General features: G+C 37.7%; 1 protein-coding gene across 2 annotated transcripts in view; it reads left to right on the forward strand.

Annotated features, from left to right (window-relative positions):
• Positions 1 to 15,152, forward strand: part of PDHA1 (pyruvate dehydrogenase E1 subunit alpha 1) — a 41,674-nt gene extending 26,522 nt beyond the window's left edge. For both annotated transcript variants that reach the window (XM_053706391.1, XM_053706392.1), the window contains 6 exons: positions 7,515 to 7,607; positions 9,228 to 9,383; positions 9,647 to 9,718; positions 9,865 to 9,932; positions 13,866 to 13,974; positions 14,682 to 15,152. In XM_053706391.1, coding sequence (XP_053562366.1) covers positions 7,515 to 7,607; positions 9,228 to 9,383; positions 9,647 to 9,718; positions 9,865 to 9,932; positions 13,866 to 13,974; positions 14,682 to 14,846 — 663 coding nt within the window. In that variant the 3' untranslated portion in view covers positions 14,847 to 15,152. The remainder of the gene's footprint in view (positions 1 to 7,514; positions 7,608 to 9,227; positions 9,384 to 9,646; positions 9,719 to 9,864; positions 9,933 to 13,865; positions 13,975 to 14,681) is intronic.
• The last annotated feature ends 4,421 nt before the right edge of the window (positions 15,153 to 19,573 follow it).

A 19,573-nucleotide genomic window follows, 5' to 3' on the forward strand; every position in this document is an offset into this window, starting at 1 on the left:
TCCAATTTTCGTTCCATTCGCAATTTCAGGAACGGACCAGCTTCCAACTCGGCAGCCTCTAGACAAGAGGGTAACGCTTCCCAGACTAAACCAGCTTGGAAATCAATGCAAGGGTAAACAGGCCAAGAAGCCTGCTGCTGCTACCAAAACAGCATGAAGGGGTAGCCCCCGATCCGGGACCGGATCTAGTAGGGGGCAGACTCTCTCTCTTTGCTCAGGCTTAGGCAAGAGATGTTCAGGATCCCTGGACACTAGAAATAGTCTCTCAGGGTTTTCTTCTGGAGTTCAAGGAACTACCCTCAAGGGGAAGGTTCCACATGTCTAACTTATCTTCAAACCAAATAAAGAGACAGGCATTCTTACATTGTGCAGAAGACCTGTTAAAGATGGGAGTGATACACCCAGTTCCAACTGTGGAACAAGGTCGGGGGTTTTACTCAAATCTGTTTGTAGTTCCCAAAAAAGAGGGAATTTTCAGACCAATTCTGGATTTAAAAATTCTAAACAAATTTCTCAGAGTTCCATCGTTCAAATGGAAACCATTCGAACAATTTTATCTACAATCCAGGAGGGTCAATTTATGACTACCGTGGATTTAAAGGATGCGTATCTACATATTCCTATCCACAAAGATCATCCAAGGATTTTCACAAAGGTGCTAGGGTCCCTTCTAGAGGTTCTAAGACCAAGGGGTATTGCAGTGGCACCTTATCTGGACGACATTCTAATCCAAACGTCGTCTCTTTCCAAAGCAAAGGCTCATACAGACATTGTTCTAGCCTTTCTCATATCTCACGGGTGGAAGGTGAACGTAGAAAAGAGTTCCCTGTCTCCGTCGACAAGAGTTCCCTTCTTGGGAACGATAATAGATTCTTTAAAAATGAAGATCTTCCTGACAAAAGTCAGAAAGTCAAAGCTTCTAAAGCTTGTCAAGTTCTCACTCTATTCTGCAGCCTTCCATAGCTCAGTGCATGGTAGTAGTAGGGTTGATGGTTGCAGCAATGGACATAGTTCCTTTTGCTCAAATTCATCTAAGACCATTACAACTGTGCATGCTCAAGCAGTGGAATGGGGACTATACAGACTTGTCTCCAAAGATTCAAGTAGACCAGATGACCAGAGACTCACTCCGTTGGTGGTTGTCACAGGATCACCTGTCTCAGGGAATGAGTTTCCGCAGACCAGAGTGGGTCATTGTCACGACCGACGCCAGTCTATTAGGCTGGGGCGCGGTCTGGGATTCCCTGAAAGCTCAGGGTCTATGGTCTCGGGAAGAGTCTCTTCTCCCGATAAACATCCTGGAACTGAGAGCGATATTCAATGCTCTCCGGGCTTGGCCTCAACTAGCGAAGGCCGGATTCATAAGATTCCAGTCAGACAACATGACGACTGTAGCTTACATCAACCATCAGGGAGGAACAAAGAGTTCCTTGGCGATGAGAGAGGTATCCAAGATCATCAAATGGGCGGAGGATCACTCCTGCCATCTATCTGCAATTCACATCCCAGGAGTAGACAACTGGGAGGCGGATTATCTGAGTCGTCAGACTTTCCATCCGGGGGAGTGGGAACTCCACCCGGAGGTTTTTGCCCAGTTGACTCAATTATGGGACATTCCAGACATGGATCTGATGGCGTCTCGTCAGAACTTCAAGGTTCCTTGCTACGGGTCCAGATCCAGGGATCCCAAGGCGACTCTAGTGGATGCATTAGTGACGCCTTGGTCGTTCAACCTAGCTTATGCATTTCCACCGTTCCCTCTCCTTCCCAGGCTTGTAGCCAGGATCAAACAGGAGAAGGCCTCAGTGATTCTGATAGCTCCTGCGTGGCCACGCAGGACTTGGTATGCAGACCTGGTGAATATGTCATCGGCTAAGGGTTACTACCAAATAACACCCCAATATGTGTTCAGCAACATCTCCTGAGTACAGTGATACCACCCATGTATAGGTGTGTCGGGTTCTCTGGGGGCTAAAAGGCCTTATTTTTAGGTAGTGCATTCCAGTTTTCCAACTTGGAATTTTCACATCTGTTATCATGCACCCATGTCCTATTTGGAACATTTATGAAGCCAGCCAATGTAATTTACCCCCAACAAACCATATATTTTTGAAAAGTAGACACCCTAGGGCATTTCAAATGCTGGTATTTTAACACTTTCCATGCACTAATTCAAGCACCAGTCTTTGGCAAACTTATGGGTAGTCATTGTTTTGTGTTATTTTTCATACACATTGTACTTTAGGCATGGATTCTCAATTCCTGTTATGTGTTACTGTCAAAAAACACCTCAATATGTGTTCAACAACATCTCCTGAGTACAGTGATACCACCCATGTATAGGTGTGTTGGGTTCCCTGGGGGCTAAAAGGCCTTATTTTTAGGGGGCGCATTCCAGTTTTCCAACTTGAAATTTTCACATCTGTCATCATGCACCCATGTCCTATTTGGAACATTTCTGAAGCCAGCCAATGTAATTTACCCCCAACAAACCATATATTTTTGAAAAATAGACACCCTAGGGTATTTCAAATGCTGGTATTTTAACACTTTCCATGCACTAATTCAATCGCCAGTCTTTGGAGAATGTGTGTGGTGGTATTTTTTATTTTTACACACACATTGCTTTTTGGCTGTGATTTTGGAGAATGTGGTAAAAGTTATTGCAAGAAAACAGTCCAGGTTGTTTTCTGTAAGACCTCCTGAGTACATCTATGCCCCCCATGTATAGGTTTGCCAGGATTTTGGGAAGGTTCTGTTAATATTTTATGACTTGCAATTTTAGTTAAAAGTGAGAGTATTTCTTCTGATAGGCCTATCTTTAGTTTGGGGCCAAGCGCATTACCCCAGGACTATTTATTGTCATGAAAGTTTATATATTTGAAATGTAGACACCCCAAGGTATTGTATATGTAGTGCTTTGATGCCTTTGATGGAACCGTTTTAGCCAAAAAAAAATGGAGACAGTGTATGGTGGTAATTTTTTAATTTTCAGTTTTACATTGTTTGACTATAATTTAGGAGAGCCTGTTGTAAGTTATTGCAAAAACACAATACAGGTTGTTTTCTATAAGACCTCCTGAGTACACCTATGCCCCCCATGTATAGGTTTGCCAGAAGTTTGGGAAGGTTCTGTTAGAATTTTATGTCTTGTAATTTTAGTTAAAAGTGAGAGTATTTCTTCTCATAGGCCTATCTTTAGTTTGGGGCCAATCGCATACCCCAGGTCTATTTATTGGCATGAAAGTGTATATATTTGAAATGTTGACACCCCAAAGTATTGTATATGGAGTGCTTTGATGCCTTTGATGGAACCGTTTTAGCCAAACAAATTGGAGACAGTGTATGGTGGTAATTTTTCAATTTTCAGTTTTACACACACACTGCTTTTTTACTCTAATTTAGGAGATCCTGTTGTAAATTATTGCAAAGAAAAAGTCTGGAGCAGTAAAAGTAAAAAAAATAAATTCAGGAACAGTAAATGTAAAAAAAATTAAAATTTCACCAATGTATGGTAGCGTTTAAAGCAGTCACCAATGCAGAGTCCAGGTTGTCCAGGGCAATCAGGACAGTAGAATGTGGTATCCTTTCTCAGCCCCCTTTTATAGCAGACTCTGCATCTTTTTTGTGGTTTCTGCTGTGTGGTAGTATGAGGAATTTTAAAAATAAAGTGTGTAGCCCCAACTCTGCTTTCCCCCATCACCGCCTGGGGAGCAGGTGCATCTTGGTACAAAATCACCGAAATGACCTGGAGCTGGAACTGCAAAAAAGTGAGTTTCTTTTCGGGATTTGCTTTTTTGTTCAACAAGAAAGCGTTGTAGGTTGCAATTTGCATAAGATAAATTGCAACCTTTTTGTACCAGGCCCTTGTCTTCCGCATAATTAGGTAGGGTTGAAGCAGCTGATCTGCCAGATCAACCCCACCCATATGCCGGTTATAGGCCTTGATGCACACTGGCTTGTTTGTGACCTCAGCTGTGCCACGTACAGAGACCTCCACAGTCCTTTCAGTGTGGATGGTGCTGAGAAGGTATACATCCTTCTTGTCTCTATATTTGACTGCCAAGAGCTCCTCTTGGCGCAGAGCTGAGGTCTCCCCCCTTCGTAGCCGGGTGCGTGACAGTTGCTCTGGGAATCCTATGCGGTTCTTACGGATAGTACCGCAAGCTACTGTATCAAAACAATACAGTAGTTTGAATAAAAGGACACTTGTATAGAAATTATCAAGATACAAGTGGTACCCTTTGTTCATTAGGGGTTGAATTAGGTCCCAGACAATCTTGCCACTGGTTCCCATATGTTCTGGGCAACCTGGAGGGTCAAGCTGGGTATCCTTTCCCTCATACACCCGGAAGGCCTGAGTATACCCACTGTCGCTCTCACAGAGCTTATACACTTTCACTCCATACCTGGAGCGCTTGGAAGGAATATACTGCTTGAATCCCAGCCTTCCCTTATACTTCATCAGGGATTCATCTACGCAGATATTCTTTCCAGGTGTATAAGCCTCTGCAAACCTGGCAGTGAAGTGGGTTATCAGGGGGCGGATCTTGTACAGCCTGTCAAATTGGGGATGCTCCCTAGGGAGGCAAAGGCTGTTGTCATTAAAATGCATGAAACAAAGTATCATTTCATACCTGTGCCTAGGCATAGACTGTCTGTAAATGGGGGTACAGCAGATGGGGCTAGTGCTCCAGTAGGAGTGGATGGATGGCTTCTTGATTATGCCCATCAGCATTGTGAGTGCCCAGAATTTTAGAAATTCTGACACGTCAATGGGGGCCCAATGCTGCTTTGCCCAAAAAGACTGAGGCTTAGCAGCACGGAATTGCTGGGCATACACATTAGTTTGGGAGACAATGTTCCCCAAAACATCATCCCCCATAAAAAGCTGCATAAATTGAAGGGGGGTAAATCCTGTGACATCCAGATTGATGCCAGGATTTTCTGTGAAAGGAGGGATATCTGGCCTCTGGAGATTAGGCACTACCCACTCCTCAGCAGCTGGAGCAACACGTCTCCTTCTGGCAGGGGGCTCAGAAGCCACAGATACATCACTAGCACTAGATTCATTTCTAGATACACTTATTTCACTAGATGATGTATCTGAGCACTGACCAGGGTCAAAATCAGAGCCTGCGTCAGAGGCAGAGGCATCAGAATCTGAAGCCAGGATGGCATAAGCCTCGTCAGCAGTATAAAAACGCTGTGCCATTATAAATATATATTAATGCCTAAAGCAGTGATCTACACACAGAAGGGGTTAATGGCTTTTACAAACAAATTAAATAGCAGTGATATCAATGCCTAAAGCAGTGATCTGCGGCACAAAAGGGGTTAATGGCTTTTACAAACAAATTAAATAGCAGTGATATCAATGCCTAAAGCAGTGATCTGCGGCACAAAAGGGGTTAATGGCTTTTACAAACAAATTAAATAGCAGTGATATCAATGCCTAAAGCAGTGATCTGTTGCAGAAAAGGGGTTAATGGCTTTTACAAACAAATTAAATAGCAGCAATATCAATGCCTAAAGCAGTGATCTGCGGCACAAAAGGGGTTAATGGCTTTGGGTCTTACAATAAAATTAATCAATGCCTAAGCAGTGATCTACGCACAGAACCTACGTTAATGGCTCTTACAAAAAAAATTAAATTAATGCTTAAGCAGTGATAAAGCAGTTATCTGCAGCACAAAAGGGGTTAATGGCTATTATAATAGACTTTGGGTCTTACAATAAAATTAAAATTAACAAATTAAATAGCAGTGATATCAATGCCTAAAGCAGTGATCTGCGGCACAAAAGGGGTTAATGGCTTTTAAAAAAAAAAAAAAATAGCAGTGATATCAATGCCTAAAGCAGTGATCTGCTGCAGAAAAGGGGTTAATGGCTTTTACAAACAAATTAAATAGCAGTGATATCAATGCCTAAAGCAGTGATCTGCGGCACAAAAAGGGGTTAATGGCTTTGGGTCTTACAATAAAATTAATCAATGCCTAAGCAGTGATCTACGCACAGAACCTACGTTAATGGCTCTTACAAAAAAAATTAAATACATTTAAATAAATGCCTAAGCAGTGATAAAGCAGTTATCTGCAGCAATAAAGGGGTTAATTGCTATTATAAGAGACTTTGGGTCTTACAATAAAATTAAATAAATATTAACCACCGCCTAAAGCAGTGATCTGCGCACAGAAGGTGTTAATGACTCTTAGAAGAGCCTGTATATCAATGCAGTGATATCAACACCTAAAAATATTAACTATAATCAATGCCTAAAGCAGTGATATAAAAAATTAATTTAAAAAATTATATTTTTAAATTAACCCCTAAAAAAATGCAGACAGCAAAAAAGGTGCTGCTGTGTGCTCCTGTGCAAGATCAATGCTTATGCAGAGATCAATGGCACAGATGGGGTTAAAAATTATATTATATATATATATATATATATATATATATATATATATATATAAGAGCCTTTGGGTCTGATATTTTTCAAAATTTAAATGCAATGGCACTCTCCCTCTCAATACAGATCTGTCTCTCTCCTTCACTAAACAACAAGTGAGGAGAGGGAGGCAGATCCATGGTGGTCATAGTCAATATTTACAAATATTGACTTGATCAACCAAATGGTGATCACTCTAACAAGTGATCACATTTAGAGGCAATTTCTGATTGGATGTTAATAGCCTGCCTCTAATGATGAGGCAAGCTAGGAACACCCTCCAGACTGAAGCCATGCCCTTAGAAGGGCAGCACCCAGCACCAACTTGCCTGCAGACACCATCTTGTCTGCAGGCAAAGTATATAACAATTTAATTTTATTTCAAATGTTCCCTTTTTTATTTTTAAAAAAAAACATCATATGCTGAGTGCCTTTACCCAACAAGGCACTCAACATGTCAGGGGCCAGCATCGGAAGCGATCAAATGCTTCCGATGCACTAAACTGCCGGGAGTTTAAGATCTGAAGCTCCCTGGCAGTTTAGTTACGTATTGCACAATGCCTCAACATGCAGGCATTGTAGCAATACGGTTAGAGCAACTGAAGCGATCACCGATCGCTTGCAGTGCTCGTTTTACCGGCTGACGTACCAGGTACGTCAATTGTCATTAAGTGACAGTTTTTCACTGACGTACCTGGTACGTCAGCTGTCACTAAAGGGTTAAAAGGACATTTTAATGGAAAAATGATATGCCCTAAATTGTTAGACAATATATTTGTTTAACCCTTTTGTGAGTGTCAGTTTTCTAGGTTCGATAATGAAAAAACTTTTTATTAACAAATTAGATCCCTTTTTTATATTTTTTTATTTATTATTATTCTAATGTCCTCTTAACTGAATTGGTATGTTAGCATTTTCTTGTGCAGTTACTTTTTTCCAATACTATAGGAGGAAATTCATTGCTGTCTTTTTTTTTACACATAAGCTCCTGACAATGCAAAACTGAATAGAATACTATTAAGGTAACTTCATGTCTCTCTTTTGGTAAAAAATTATTTTATTTCAGGTCCCTCTTGGTGCCGGTATTGCCTTGGCCTGTAAGTATTTTGGAAAGGATGAGATATGCTTGGCATTATATGGAGATGGTGCTGCCAATCAGGTAAATGTTGCTTGTTCTTTGTCAAAGAAATCTTATTTCTTCAAAATAATTATATAGAATACTGTATATTGACGTTTATAAAATATCTGTATAAACCCATTGGCCAATTGGTATATTTTTAGTAAGTTTTTAGCTAGTTGTAATATATCTGTATAAATAAAATTCCTTTGTCTCCTAAATAAATGTGAGACTCCTCAATACCTAATCCCTAGGTTTCATATAAATTTGCCAACCCTTGTAGTCTATTGTCAGAACAGTCTTTTCCCTTCAATTTTTCTTTCATGATTCAGATAGAGCATGACATTTTAAGCAACTTTCTAATTTACTCCTATTATCAAATGTTCTTCATTCTCTTGGTATCTTTATTTGAAATGCAAAAATGCAAGTTTAGATGCTAGCCCATTTTTTGTTAACAACCTGGGTTGCTCTTGCTGATTGGTGGATACATTCATCCACCAATAAAAAGTGCTGTCCGGAGTGCTAAACCAAAAAAAAAAACTTAAATGCCTTCTTTTTCAAATAAAGATAGCAAGATAACGAAGAAAATTTAATAGGAGTAAATTAGAAAGTTGCTTAAAATTGCATGCTCTATCTGAAGCATAAATGAAAAAAATTGGGTTCAGTGTCCCTTTAAGCTATCTACAGAACCAATTAATTGCATATTTTAACATACATTGGTCCAATGATAATTTGTGCAAAAAAAAAAACCATTGAAACAATTTAATATTGGCTTAAATTTTAGCCAGGCGGTTAGTAAATCAGCTAACTGGTGAACCCATTAAATAGTTACTGGGTAGAACACTGATTTATATGTTTTCCTTATTGCTGTTTATTTTATTTCTTAATTACCTCTGTTACTTAAATGTATCATTATAGTTATGATTGTAAGCATTTTAGCATTCAGCAATTCTGTAGTACACTTTTTTTTTGGGGGAGGGTTGGGGGCAAAGGCAAGTGTCTTTATTTTGTGTATATTTTTCTTGTTCAGAATTTACGAGGGAGATCTTTGGTGGTATAGGATTTACAAGCCAACTTTCCATCCTGTAAAAAGTGAACTTATTTGAGAGATGCATTTTTTTTTTTTTTTTTTTTGGATTTATATAGAATGGTCGTAAACCCCAACATTTTTTTTTTTTTTTCATGACTTTTTTTTTTTTTTCCAATTTACTTCTCGAATCAGTTTGCTTTGTTCTTATGTTATTCTTTGTTGACGAGCATACCTAAGTAGGTAAGGAGCATTGTTAAAGTGTTCTTGCAAAACTGCTGACAAATTTACCAGACAAGTGCACACGTCTGAGCCTACCTACTTGTATTTTAAACTTGCATTTTTGCATTCATTCACTAAACAAATGCTTAAAATGGAAGCGGTTTGCAGCATTTGTCTTATATTGTACAACAAATACATTTGTAATAATAATTTAAAAATCCAGATATTTATTTACAAATAAATTTTGTGAAGAAAATAACCAAAATTCCTATGTTCACTGCTTTTCAACAAAGGATTCCAAGAAAACTAATTTACATACGACAATATAAATCTTATTCAATTCAATGATTCTATACATTTTAATAGAACTTAGCTGCCTCTGTGGTGTTGTGTTTTTTGTTTGGTTTTTTTAGGGTCAAATTTTTGAAACCTATAATATGGCTGCTTTGTGGAAGCTGCCATGTATCTTTATTTGTGAGAACAACCGTTATGGGATGGGCACCTCTGTTGAGAGGGCAGCCGCCAGCACAGACTATTTCAAACGTGGTGACTACATACCAGGGCTCAGAGTGAGTATATATACAAAACTTGTTGCAATTTTGGGAACTGTAGGGAAACATAATGATGTGCATATATGTGGGCAGAACAAATACAGTTAAGGAATTCAAGAGTGCTCAGGATATAAGCATATCTTAAAGATTAATTTAAACCCTTGCTTCAAAAAAAAGAATATGGACTTTAAAGGAGTCGTCTTATCTCCCATCAAAATCTGTTTCTACAGATTTTCCTGAATATTTTGTATTTCTCATAATTCCATATGGTTTGGTTGTAGGTTGATGGTATGGATATCCTTTGTGTTCGAGAAGCTACAAAGTTTGCAGCTGATCATTGCAGATCTGGAAAGGTAAGAAAAAAATGATGGAATTTAAAAAAAAAAATGTTTTTTTAGTCTTTATAAATCCATATTCAACATACTGACATTTTTTTTTTTTTAAATAAAGGTCAGTGCAGTTTTCTTTCAATAACCGCTGTTCCTTTCATATCTTTTAGGGTCCTATTTTAATGGAACTGCAGACCTATCGTTACCATGGCCACAGTATGAGTGATCCTGGAGTTAGGTAATCTATATACATAGTTACTCATACAGCTTTGACTTTTAGTCTATGTCTTTGTAAAAGTTTGTTTGAAGAGATTATGCAGTTAAACTGTATGGTAGTTATACAGAATGGGGCACATGTAATATCCTGTGTGGACAGATGGCAATACACTATTTATGCAACACATAAGGTAGTGCATTTTAATTTTCATAACTAAACATTAGAAATTGAAATACGTTCCTTGAGTTTAAATATAAGCATGCAGTACATTCAGATGTAGTATGCTTTCTCTTGTATTCTGCACCAATGTCTCTGCCTTTGAAATTAGTTTGCTCTCCATAAACATTTAAAAATTGAAAGCTAATTGGGTTAAAAAATGTCTTATCTTTAATATTTTACTTTGTATTCTTTAATGAAAAAAATGTAATTGTGCTTTTGCATGTAAAATTCGAAACTTGCAAGTTATACACTTGAAGGAATTAACTGGGCTTATAAGTCTGAGTTGGATTCTACAAAAAAATGTGCAAATTCTTACATTGATAAAAAAAAAATTACTTTATGGGAACATGAAACGCCAAAAAAAATTCCATTAAGCATATTAAAGAACACTTTTTTTGTTTTCATGAAATGGATAAGTTCAAGCTATCTATTTTGAAACGAACAGGTAGTGCACACTGATTGGTTGGAGGGCATACACATTGTGACGTACAGGGTCAATTAACCTGCACCAGTCACTTGTTTGACACCGGAAAAAATGTTAACCGACCCTTTCCACCTTAACCAGTTTTTCACAGCCTAGCCACACCAGGCAGGCAAGCCTGGGACTTAGTTTAGCGGGTTCAAGAGTTGGCAAACACTCTAGCAACTAACGATTATTTTCATATCCCATTAATCTGATAAAAAAGAATCGATAATTGTTTCCTATATTTTAAATAGAATCCACATACTGAGTGTTACAAATATAAACTTCAGACTAAAACTTTACATTAACACAACTGTTTGTCCAATTTTTAAGCAGCAGAGCACATTTTTATAATTAAACAAAACCAAAAACTGTTTGAAAAGAAGTAGAACTTCCACCTTGGCAAGAGGCCTCTCAATAAAGTAACCCTTGACTTCATTCTAACATAAAAATATCTTGAATATCTAAATGCAATGTTAAATAACCAGCTATAATGTTACGGGAAAATATCTAGTCCGCTCTAAAAATAACAAATATATACTTCTAAAGGTTGAATCTGGTACATATTTATAACTCCCATCAATCTAGGGACTAGGTGTAAATAACAAGCTCAGCACTATATCATGCAAAGCATAGTTCCAAATCGCCTGATTTAATATAAACAATGCAAATGATGACCATTATATCTGGGTTAAGTTGTCAACTTAAACTGTCCTGAAAAAGTGAAAAGTATACGCCTGTAGACGTCCTTTAGGCTAAGGACATAACCATAAAACACAATACCATGTGCAGGAGCTCTGTGGAGTGAAGCAGCTGGTGTTGTGCACAGACCAACTAATTGCAAACCAACTAATCGATTGAGATTCGTTGACAAATATTTTCATAATCGATTATTATCAATTATGACGATTAGTTGTTGCAGCTCTACACTCTAGTCTATACTAGACCTTCGAAAACGCCCAAACTTCCCTTCTGTACCACCCACAATGGTGGGTTGATACCACCTAAGATTATTATATAGGAAAACCCAGACTAACAAATTAAAAATCCAAAAATGAATTAAACCCCCCCACAATTATACAGGTATTGCCAGTCTCTCAGATTTAATGTGGAGCAAAAAGTGTCAGTGCATTTATATAAAAAACATAGTTAACAAGCATTTACACACAACAAAGGGACAAAATAACAGAACCTTTAACTTTACCCTAAAAGAATATAGCTCTGATCCAGGGAAATGGAATTGGAAAATGTCCAGACATGCTTCCCATGTGGAATGACAAAATTGTGTTGAAATCACAGTTAAATACAGTTGTTTCTTAGGTGCCAGGGAGGTCGTCTACCCCCCCCCCACCCTTTTATGGCAGGTCATAAAACTCTGAAACTCTGTCTGAGAATTATAGTACAACTTTTATAACTTTTTGTTATGTATATCCAGTTCTTATACACTAGTGGTCTCAAAGTACAGGCCCTGGGGCTATATATGGCCCTCAAGATTGTTTAATCTGGCCTACGCTTGTTTATTGGGTAAATTTATTATTTTTGCGCGATAATTTTTATTTTTTTAGGGTTCTAAGAGGTGTAACAAGTTGATGTTCTATATAGGCCCTCCCTAGATAAATATAAAGACTAGCATGCATTGTCCAGTGTAGACTCCCATTATGAACTACATTAATAAATGTCACTTTTTATTCAGTTCCAGAATGATCACTTCACTTGGCACTCACAAGATAAATATACACTCTGTATGTCTTTTGTAGACTGCAGCTCCTACCATGCACTACTACTTGGGTAAAGGGAATTTCCAGTTTCTAGTATATCCAGTGGGCCCCCATGGAAGAAAAACAGTGGCCCCCTGGATATGAGCTTGATACCCCTGTTATACACAGAAAGGCAACCCACTTGTGACGACATGAGGATTAATTTGATACCAAATATTACATGGTTGTCATATTTCTTCACCGATTCAGATAAATGTGATAAAAAATAGGTCATAAGAGATACCAGGTTGTCTCCTCTGATTGACCTTTGCTCTCTTTGGGTAGAGGACACTAGTTCATTCACTTCTCTTGTGCTGACAAATTTACTGACTTGGTGCATTAAAGGGACAGTCAACACCAGAATTTTTGTTTTTTAAAAAGATAGATAATCCCTTTACCTATTCCCACGTTTTGTATAACCAACAGTTATAATACACATTTTACCTCTGTGATTGCCTTGTATCTATGCCTCTGCAGACTGTCCCCTTATTTCAGTTCTTTTGACAGACTTGCATTTTAGCCAATCAGTGCTCACTCCTCGGTAAATTCATGTGCGTGTGCTTAATGTTATCTATATGAAACACATTAACGAACGCCCTCTAGCGGTGAAAAACTGTCAATGCATTTAGATAAGAGGCGGCCTTCAAGGTCTAAGAAATTAGCATATGAACCTCCTAGGTTTAGCTTTCAACTAAGAATACCAAGAGAACAAAGCAAAATTGGTGATAAAAGTAAATTGGAAAATACATGCCCTATCTGAATCATGAAAGGTGTGGTTTTTTTGTGTTTTTTTGGACTTGACTGTCCCTTTAATACTCTGGATACATGCAATAGCATTTGGTCAAGTGGAAGTTTTTTATGGCAGGAGGTCTGTTTTTAAAGATAAACAGGGATACTACTTCATCTGGAAAAACAAAATGACCCCTTACACCTAAAATCAGGAGGCCTTCATTACACACATTCATCTCACAGCTCTGCTGAATGAACAGAGGCAAACCCCTCCCCTATGAAAAAGAGGGTTTGATGGAGGCCGTTCTTTTTGTAAGTTTTTATTCAAAAAGTAATGTTTAGATTCTCTAAGTGTTTAATTTATGTTCTTAGTACTTTTTATTACGGTTATAAAAATATTGAATGTTATTTATTATATCACTAAATTTATTGGAAAAACTAAAATACAGGTTATAAATCTAAACGGTAGCTTGATGATTCAGATAATGGTGATGAGATGTTTTAGGTACCATTTATATACTATATAAGTAAGTTTTGAGCTTTGACTCCAACTCCTTCATAAGAGATTTAAAAAACAAAAAATGGAGGCATTGGAATTTGAGGTTTTCTGGTCCGATCCCTGGAATAAACACAAGACTGCTATATTTATGTGTCCCCTGCAGGTATTGAACGTTTTTTTTTCTCATTGTGTTGTAAACAGTACCTTTTTTAGATATATTTTATTTATTTTTTCTCACATGTTTGCTTGGTTTCAATGATTTAACGTTTCTATATTTTAAATTACAGCTACAGAACTAGAGAAGAAATTCAGGAAGTGAGAAGTAAAAGTGACCCCATTACCCTGCTGAAGGATAGAATGCTCAACAATAACCTGTCTAGTGTAGAGGAATTAAAGGTATTGCCTTCTAAAATAGCTCTATTTAAATGCATAACATTTATGTTTGTGTTTTGTTGTTTTTCTATTTTACTCCTAATCTTATAGCTATAATGTATACCGTTTGTTAACTTTGGCCTAATATACAGGACTGCCTTTTATAGGCTTCTTCAGCACTAGACTGCTTATATGTGATATTTGTTTTTAGAAGGTAGTAATACTGGATATGAAATTTTAAAGCACAAGTCAGGCTGAATATATTACAGGGTGTTCAGCCCTTCTCAGAGCTCTGGGTTGGGTATAGCTGCTTCGATAAAATATGCTTGTGCTGCTGAATGTAATGGGAGACTGCAGCTTTGCAAATCCATGTAGACCTGCATGTTTCACACTCCTGAAAATGTGAAATAAGCAGTTCCAGTCTGTTGTGATCGGAATACAATAACCAAGCAGCAAAATTGTTTTGCATCATTTATAGAAATCAGGAAAGTCCTCTTGGACAGGTGTGCCCCATCCTCTTTTTAAATGGAGAACACACAGATAATTCAGATGAGCATTTTATTGGGAAATTGTGATTATTTTGAGAAATCACCTCTCAATGTAGGAAACTTTCTAAGACAAGATTACTTGTAATTGATTGAGCAGCTTTCTGCCGGGACTGATTTACCAAACAACCAGTATAAGTGAATGTGAGCTGGCATTATTAAGTAAAAACCTAACTTCTCTTGTAGGAAATTGATGTTGAGGTACGAAAGGAGATTGAGGAAGCTGCACAATTTGCCACCACTGACCCAGAGCCACCATTGGAGGAGCTTGGAAATCACATTTACCACAATGAACCTGCCTTCGATGTACGAGGAGCAAACCTCTGGATCAAATACAAGTCTGTCAGCTAGGACTCTCGGGCCTTTCACATTATTCACTCCATTAGTCTGTTACTTTAAACTTATTCAAATGGGAACGGGTTTGCTTTACTTTAACTCTATCATTGCTGGATGGCGCAATTGTACGTTGCTATGCATTAACTTGCTGGACATTCCAGCACTGATTAAGTTATGTCTGTCCATTTCAGTCCTCTTATTTTAGACTGTTGCAGGGCTATTTATAGAAAAAAATCCCATTTTAAATATATTTACAAAGCAAATCATGCCATACCATGTATGTATCTTATCTGTTCCATTAAAATTGACCTTGAATGATGATTTTTGTATTTTTTCTTTATTTTTCAGCCACATAATTAAGTACATATATAGGACTCATGGTGACCTTATCAGTGTAACTTTGCATTACCAAATGACTGCTACAAAAAATAGCATTGCCAACAACATTCATTGGTTGATTAATTTCAAAATGGATTATGTTGGAAGTGTGGTGTGTTATGGGCTATTGATGGTATCTTTAAAACTCTACAATATAAATATAATCAATCCTCACTCTGACTTATGCTAGTGCCCTTTTTTTAATTTTTTTTTTTTTTTTTTTTTTAGTTCTGCTGTTCTGATTCTGAAGTTTGTGTGTGTATGTATAGATGACAAAACAGTTAATCAGAAAGGGATGTTACTGTAAATAATGTGAGTAGTACTTTTCTTTTTACAGAGGAAGAGGTTTCAATGGCTTTATCAAAAATAAAAGAAAATAAGTCTGTGGGTCCAGATAATATGCATCCAAGGTTTCTAAGAGAACTTCGATCCATAATAGCTACTCCATTAGCTGATTTATTTAATCAGTCACTTCTAACAGATGTTGTTGTTCCAAAAGAATGGAAAATTGCCATTGTAGTCCCTCTTCATAAAAAGGGTAGTAGGGAAGATTCTGCTTACTATAGGCCAATCAGTTTGACCTCAATTTTAGGAAAATTAATGGAAACTTTTAAAGAAAAGACTTGTATCTTTCCTTCAGACAAACATCTTAGAAGACAAAGGACAGCATGGTTTCACGTCTGGAAGATCATGTCAGACTAATCTAATTGATTTCTTTGACCATATAACTAAAATAATAGACCAGGGAGGAGCCGTAGATGTTGCATATCTAGACTTCAGCAAAGCATTTGACACCGTCCCACACAACAAACTTATTCACAAAATGTATTGCCTTGGAATAGATGCCAAGATTGTTAATTGAGTAAAATTGTGGCTTAAAGATAGACGGAGGGTTTCAATTAATGGAGTACATTCAAATGAGGCATCAGTTACTAGTGGTGTTCCCCAAGGGTCAGTTCTTGGGCCTGTTTTGTTTAACATGTTCATAAGTGATATTGGAAGTGGGCTTAAGGGGGAGGTTTGCATGTTTGCTGATGATACAAAAATTTGTAACAGGGTAGATGTTCCAGAAGGGGTTGATCAAATGAACTGTGATATTAAAAAAACTAGATGACTAGTCAAATAAATGGGATCTGAAATGTAATATTAGCAAGAGCAAAATTATGCATATAGGATCCAAAAACCAATTATAGTCTCAATTGTACATTGACGGCAACTAAAGAAGAAAGGGACTTGGAAATTATTATTTCAGATGATTTAAAATGTGGTTTGGTACACTGTGCAGCCAGTAAGTCCAGTTGAATACTTGGTTGCATTGGAAGAGTTATTAGTAGCAGAAATAGCAAGGTTCTTATGCCACTTTACAGATCATTAGTTAGACCAAATCTGGAATACTGTGTACAGTTCTGGAGACCATATCTTCAGAAAGATATAAATAAACTAGAAGCTGTCCAAAGGAGGACTACTAAAATGGTACATGGTCTAAAATATAAAACGTACAAAGAAAGTTTACATTATGTATATATTTACACATTTTTAAGAATTTTGGAATTGACTAACTGAATGGCGGAACTCCTCAAATGACATGAAAACTTCCAAATGACAGATGGGTGAGTGCCAACTTTTGAGCTGGAAACAGAGAGGCTGAAAGTGGGGAAAAAAAGAAAAATATTTCTTTCATGTAATTGGCAAGAGTCCATGAGCTAGTGACGTGTGGAATATACATTCCTACCAGGAGGGGCAAAGTTTCCCAAACCTCAAAATGCCTATAAATACACCCCCCACCACACCCACAATTCAGTTTTACAAACTTTGCCTCCTGTAGAGGTGGTGAAGTAAGTTTGTGCTAGATTTCTACGTTGATATGCTCTTCGCAGCATGCTGAAGCCCGGTTTCCTCTCAGTGTGCAGTGAATGACAGAGGGATGTGAAGGGAGTATTGCCTATTGAATGCAATGGTCATCCTATCGGGGATCTATTTCATAGGTTCTCTGTTTTCGGTCGTAGTGATTCATCTCCTACCTCCCTTTTCAGATCGACGATATACTCTTATATACCATTACCTCTGCTGATTCTCGTTTCAGTACTGGTTTGGCTATCTGCTATTTGTAGATGAGTGTCTTTTGGTAAGTATGTCTTATTTTATTTATGACACTCTCAGCTATGGTTTGGCACTTTATATGTAAAGTTCTAAATATATGTTTTATACTAATATTTGCCATGATTCAGGTTAATCAGTATATTTCCTTCTTACAGACTGTCAGTTTCATTTTTGGAAATGCATATGAATAAATTTTTTTCTTACCTGAAAATTTTTCAAATTTACTTTTCTTTCTAAATTGCAGGGTGTTAGGCTTGCGGGAGCAAAAAATGCTATAATTTATTGCGTCATTCTTGGCGCAAGACTTTTTTGACGCGAGAATTACGTTTGTTGACGTAATGATGTCATTTCCGGGGTCTTAGTTGGCGCCGAGAGTTTTCACGTAGTTGCGTCATCTATGACGCTAGTGTTTGTTGCAGACGTTTTTGGCGCCACAAAATTTGTCAATTGTGGGCGTCATAATTGGTGCCAGTTTTTTTGACATTATTTAAGTCTTTGTTTCTTTTTGCTTCTGGTTTCCAGAGGCTTATTCTGTTTGCATTTTTTCCCATTCCTGAAACTGTCATTTAAGGAATTTGATAATTTTGCTTTATATGTTGTTTTTTCTATTACATATTGCAAGATGTCTCAATCTGTCGTCTGATAGATTGGAGTTTTGGGAAAAAAATCCCCAAAGTTGATGGGGCTATCTCTACTCTTGCTAAACGTACTACTATTCCTACGGCAGATAGTACTTCTTTTAAAGATCCTTTAGATAGGAAGCTTGAATCTTATCTAAGGAAGGCTTATTTATGTTCAGGTCATCTTCTTAGGCCTGCTATTTCTTTGGCTGATGTTGCTGCGGCTTCAACTTTTTGGTTGGAGGCTTTAGCGCAACAAGTACCAGATCATAATGTGTATAGCATTGTTAAGCTACTTCAACATGCTAATAATTTCATTTGTGATGCCATTTTTGATATCATTAGAATTGATATCAGGTATGTCTTTAGCTATTTTAGCTAGAAGAGCTTTATGGCTTAAATCTTGGAATGCAAATATGACTTCTAAGTCAACGTTGCTATCTCTTTCTTTCCAAGGTAATAAATTGTTTGGTTCTCAGTTGGATTCTATAATTTCAACTGTCACTGGGGGGAAGGAGCTTTTTTTTGCCTCAGGATAAAAAATATAAGGGTAAATATAGGGCTGCTAACCGTTTTCATTCCTTTCGTCAGAATAAGGAACAGAAGCCTGACCCTTCCCCTAAAGGAACGGTTTCCAGTTGGAAGCCTTCTCCAGTCTGGAATAAATCCAAGCATTTTAGAAAATCAAAACCAGCCCCAAAGTCCGCATGAAGGTGCAGCCCTCATTCCAGCACAGCTGGTAGGGGGCAGACTACGATTTTTCAAAGATGTTTGGATCAATTCAAAATCATTAGATTCAGAACATTGTTTCTCATGGGTACAGAATAGGTTTCAAGGTAAGACCGCGCCTGTGAGAAGGTTCTTTCTCTCACGCATTCCAGTGAACCCAGTAAAGGCTCAGGCTTTCCTGAAGTGTGTTTCAGACCTGGAGTCATCTGGGGTAATTGTGCCAGTTCCATATCTGGAACGGGGTCTGAGGTTTTATTCAAATCTGTTCATTGTACCAAAGAAAGAGAATTCTTTCAGACTAGTTCTGGATCTAAAAATTTTGAATCGTTATGTAAGAATACCAACATTCAAAATGGTGACTATAAGGACTATTCTGCCTTTTTGTTCTGCAAGGGCATTATATGTCCACAATAGACATACAGGATGCTTATCTTCATATTCCAATTCATCCAGATCACTATCAGTTCCTGAGATTCTCTTTTCTAGACAAGCATTACCAATTTGTTGCTCTTCCTTTTGGCCTAGCAACAGCTCCAAGGATCTTCTCAAAGGTTCTCAGTGCCCTTCTCTCTGTAATCAGAGAGCGGGGTATTGCGGCGTTTCCTTATTTGGACGATATCTTGGTACTTGCTCAGTCTTTACATTCTGCAGAATCTCACACGAATCAACTTGTGTTGTTTCTTCCTTGGTTGGAGGATCAATTTACCAAAAAGTTCCTTGATTCCTCAGACAAGGGTATCCTTTTTACGATTCCAAATAGATTCAGTATCCATGACTTTGTCTCTAACAGACAAAAGACGTCTGAAGTTGGTTTCAGCTTGTCGGAACCTTCAGTCTCAGTCATTCCCTTCAGTAGCTATGTGCATAGAGGTTTTAGGTCTCATGACTGCAGCATCGGACACAATCCCCTTTGCT

The sequence above is a fragment of the Bombina bombina genome, chromosome 3 (genome assembly GCF_027579735.1).
Source record: "Bombina bombina isolate aBomBom1 chromosome 3, aBomBom1.pri, whole genome shotgun sequence".
In the NCBI taxonomy this organism is placed as follows: Eukaryota; Metazoa; Chordata; class Amphibia; order Anura; family Bombinatoridae; genus Bombina; species Bombina bombina.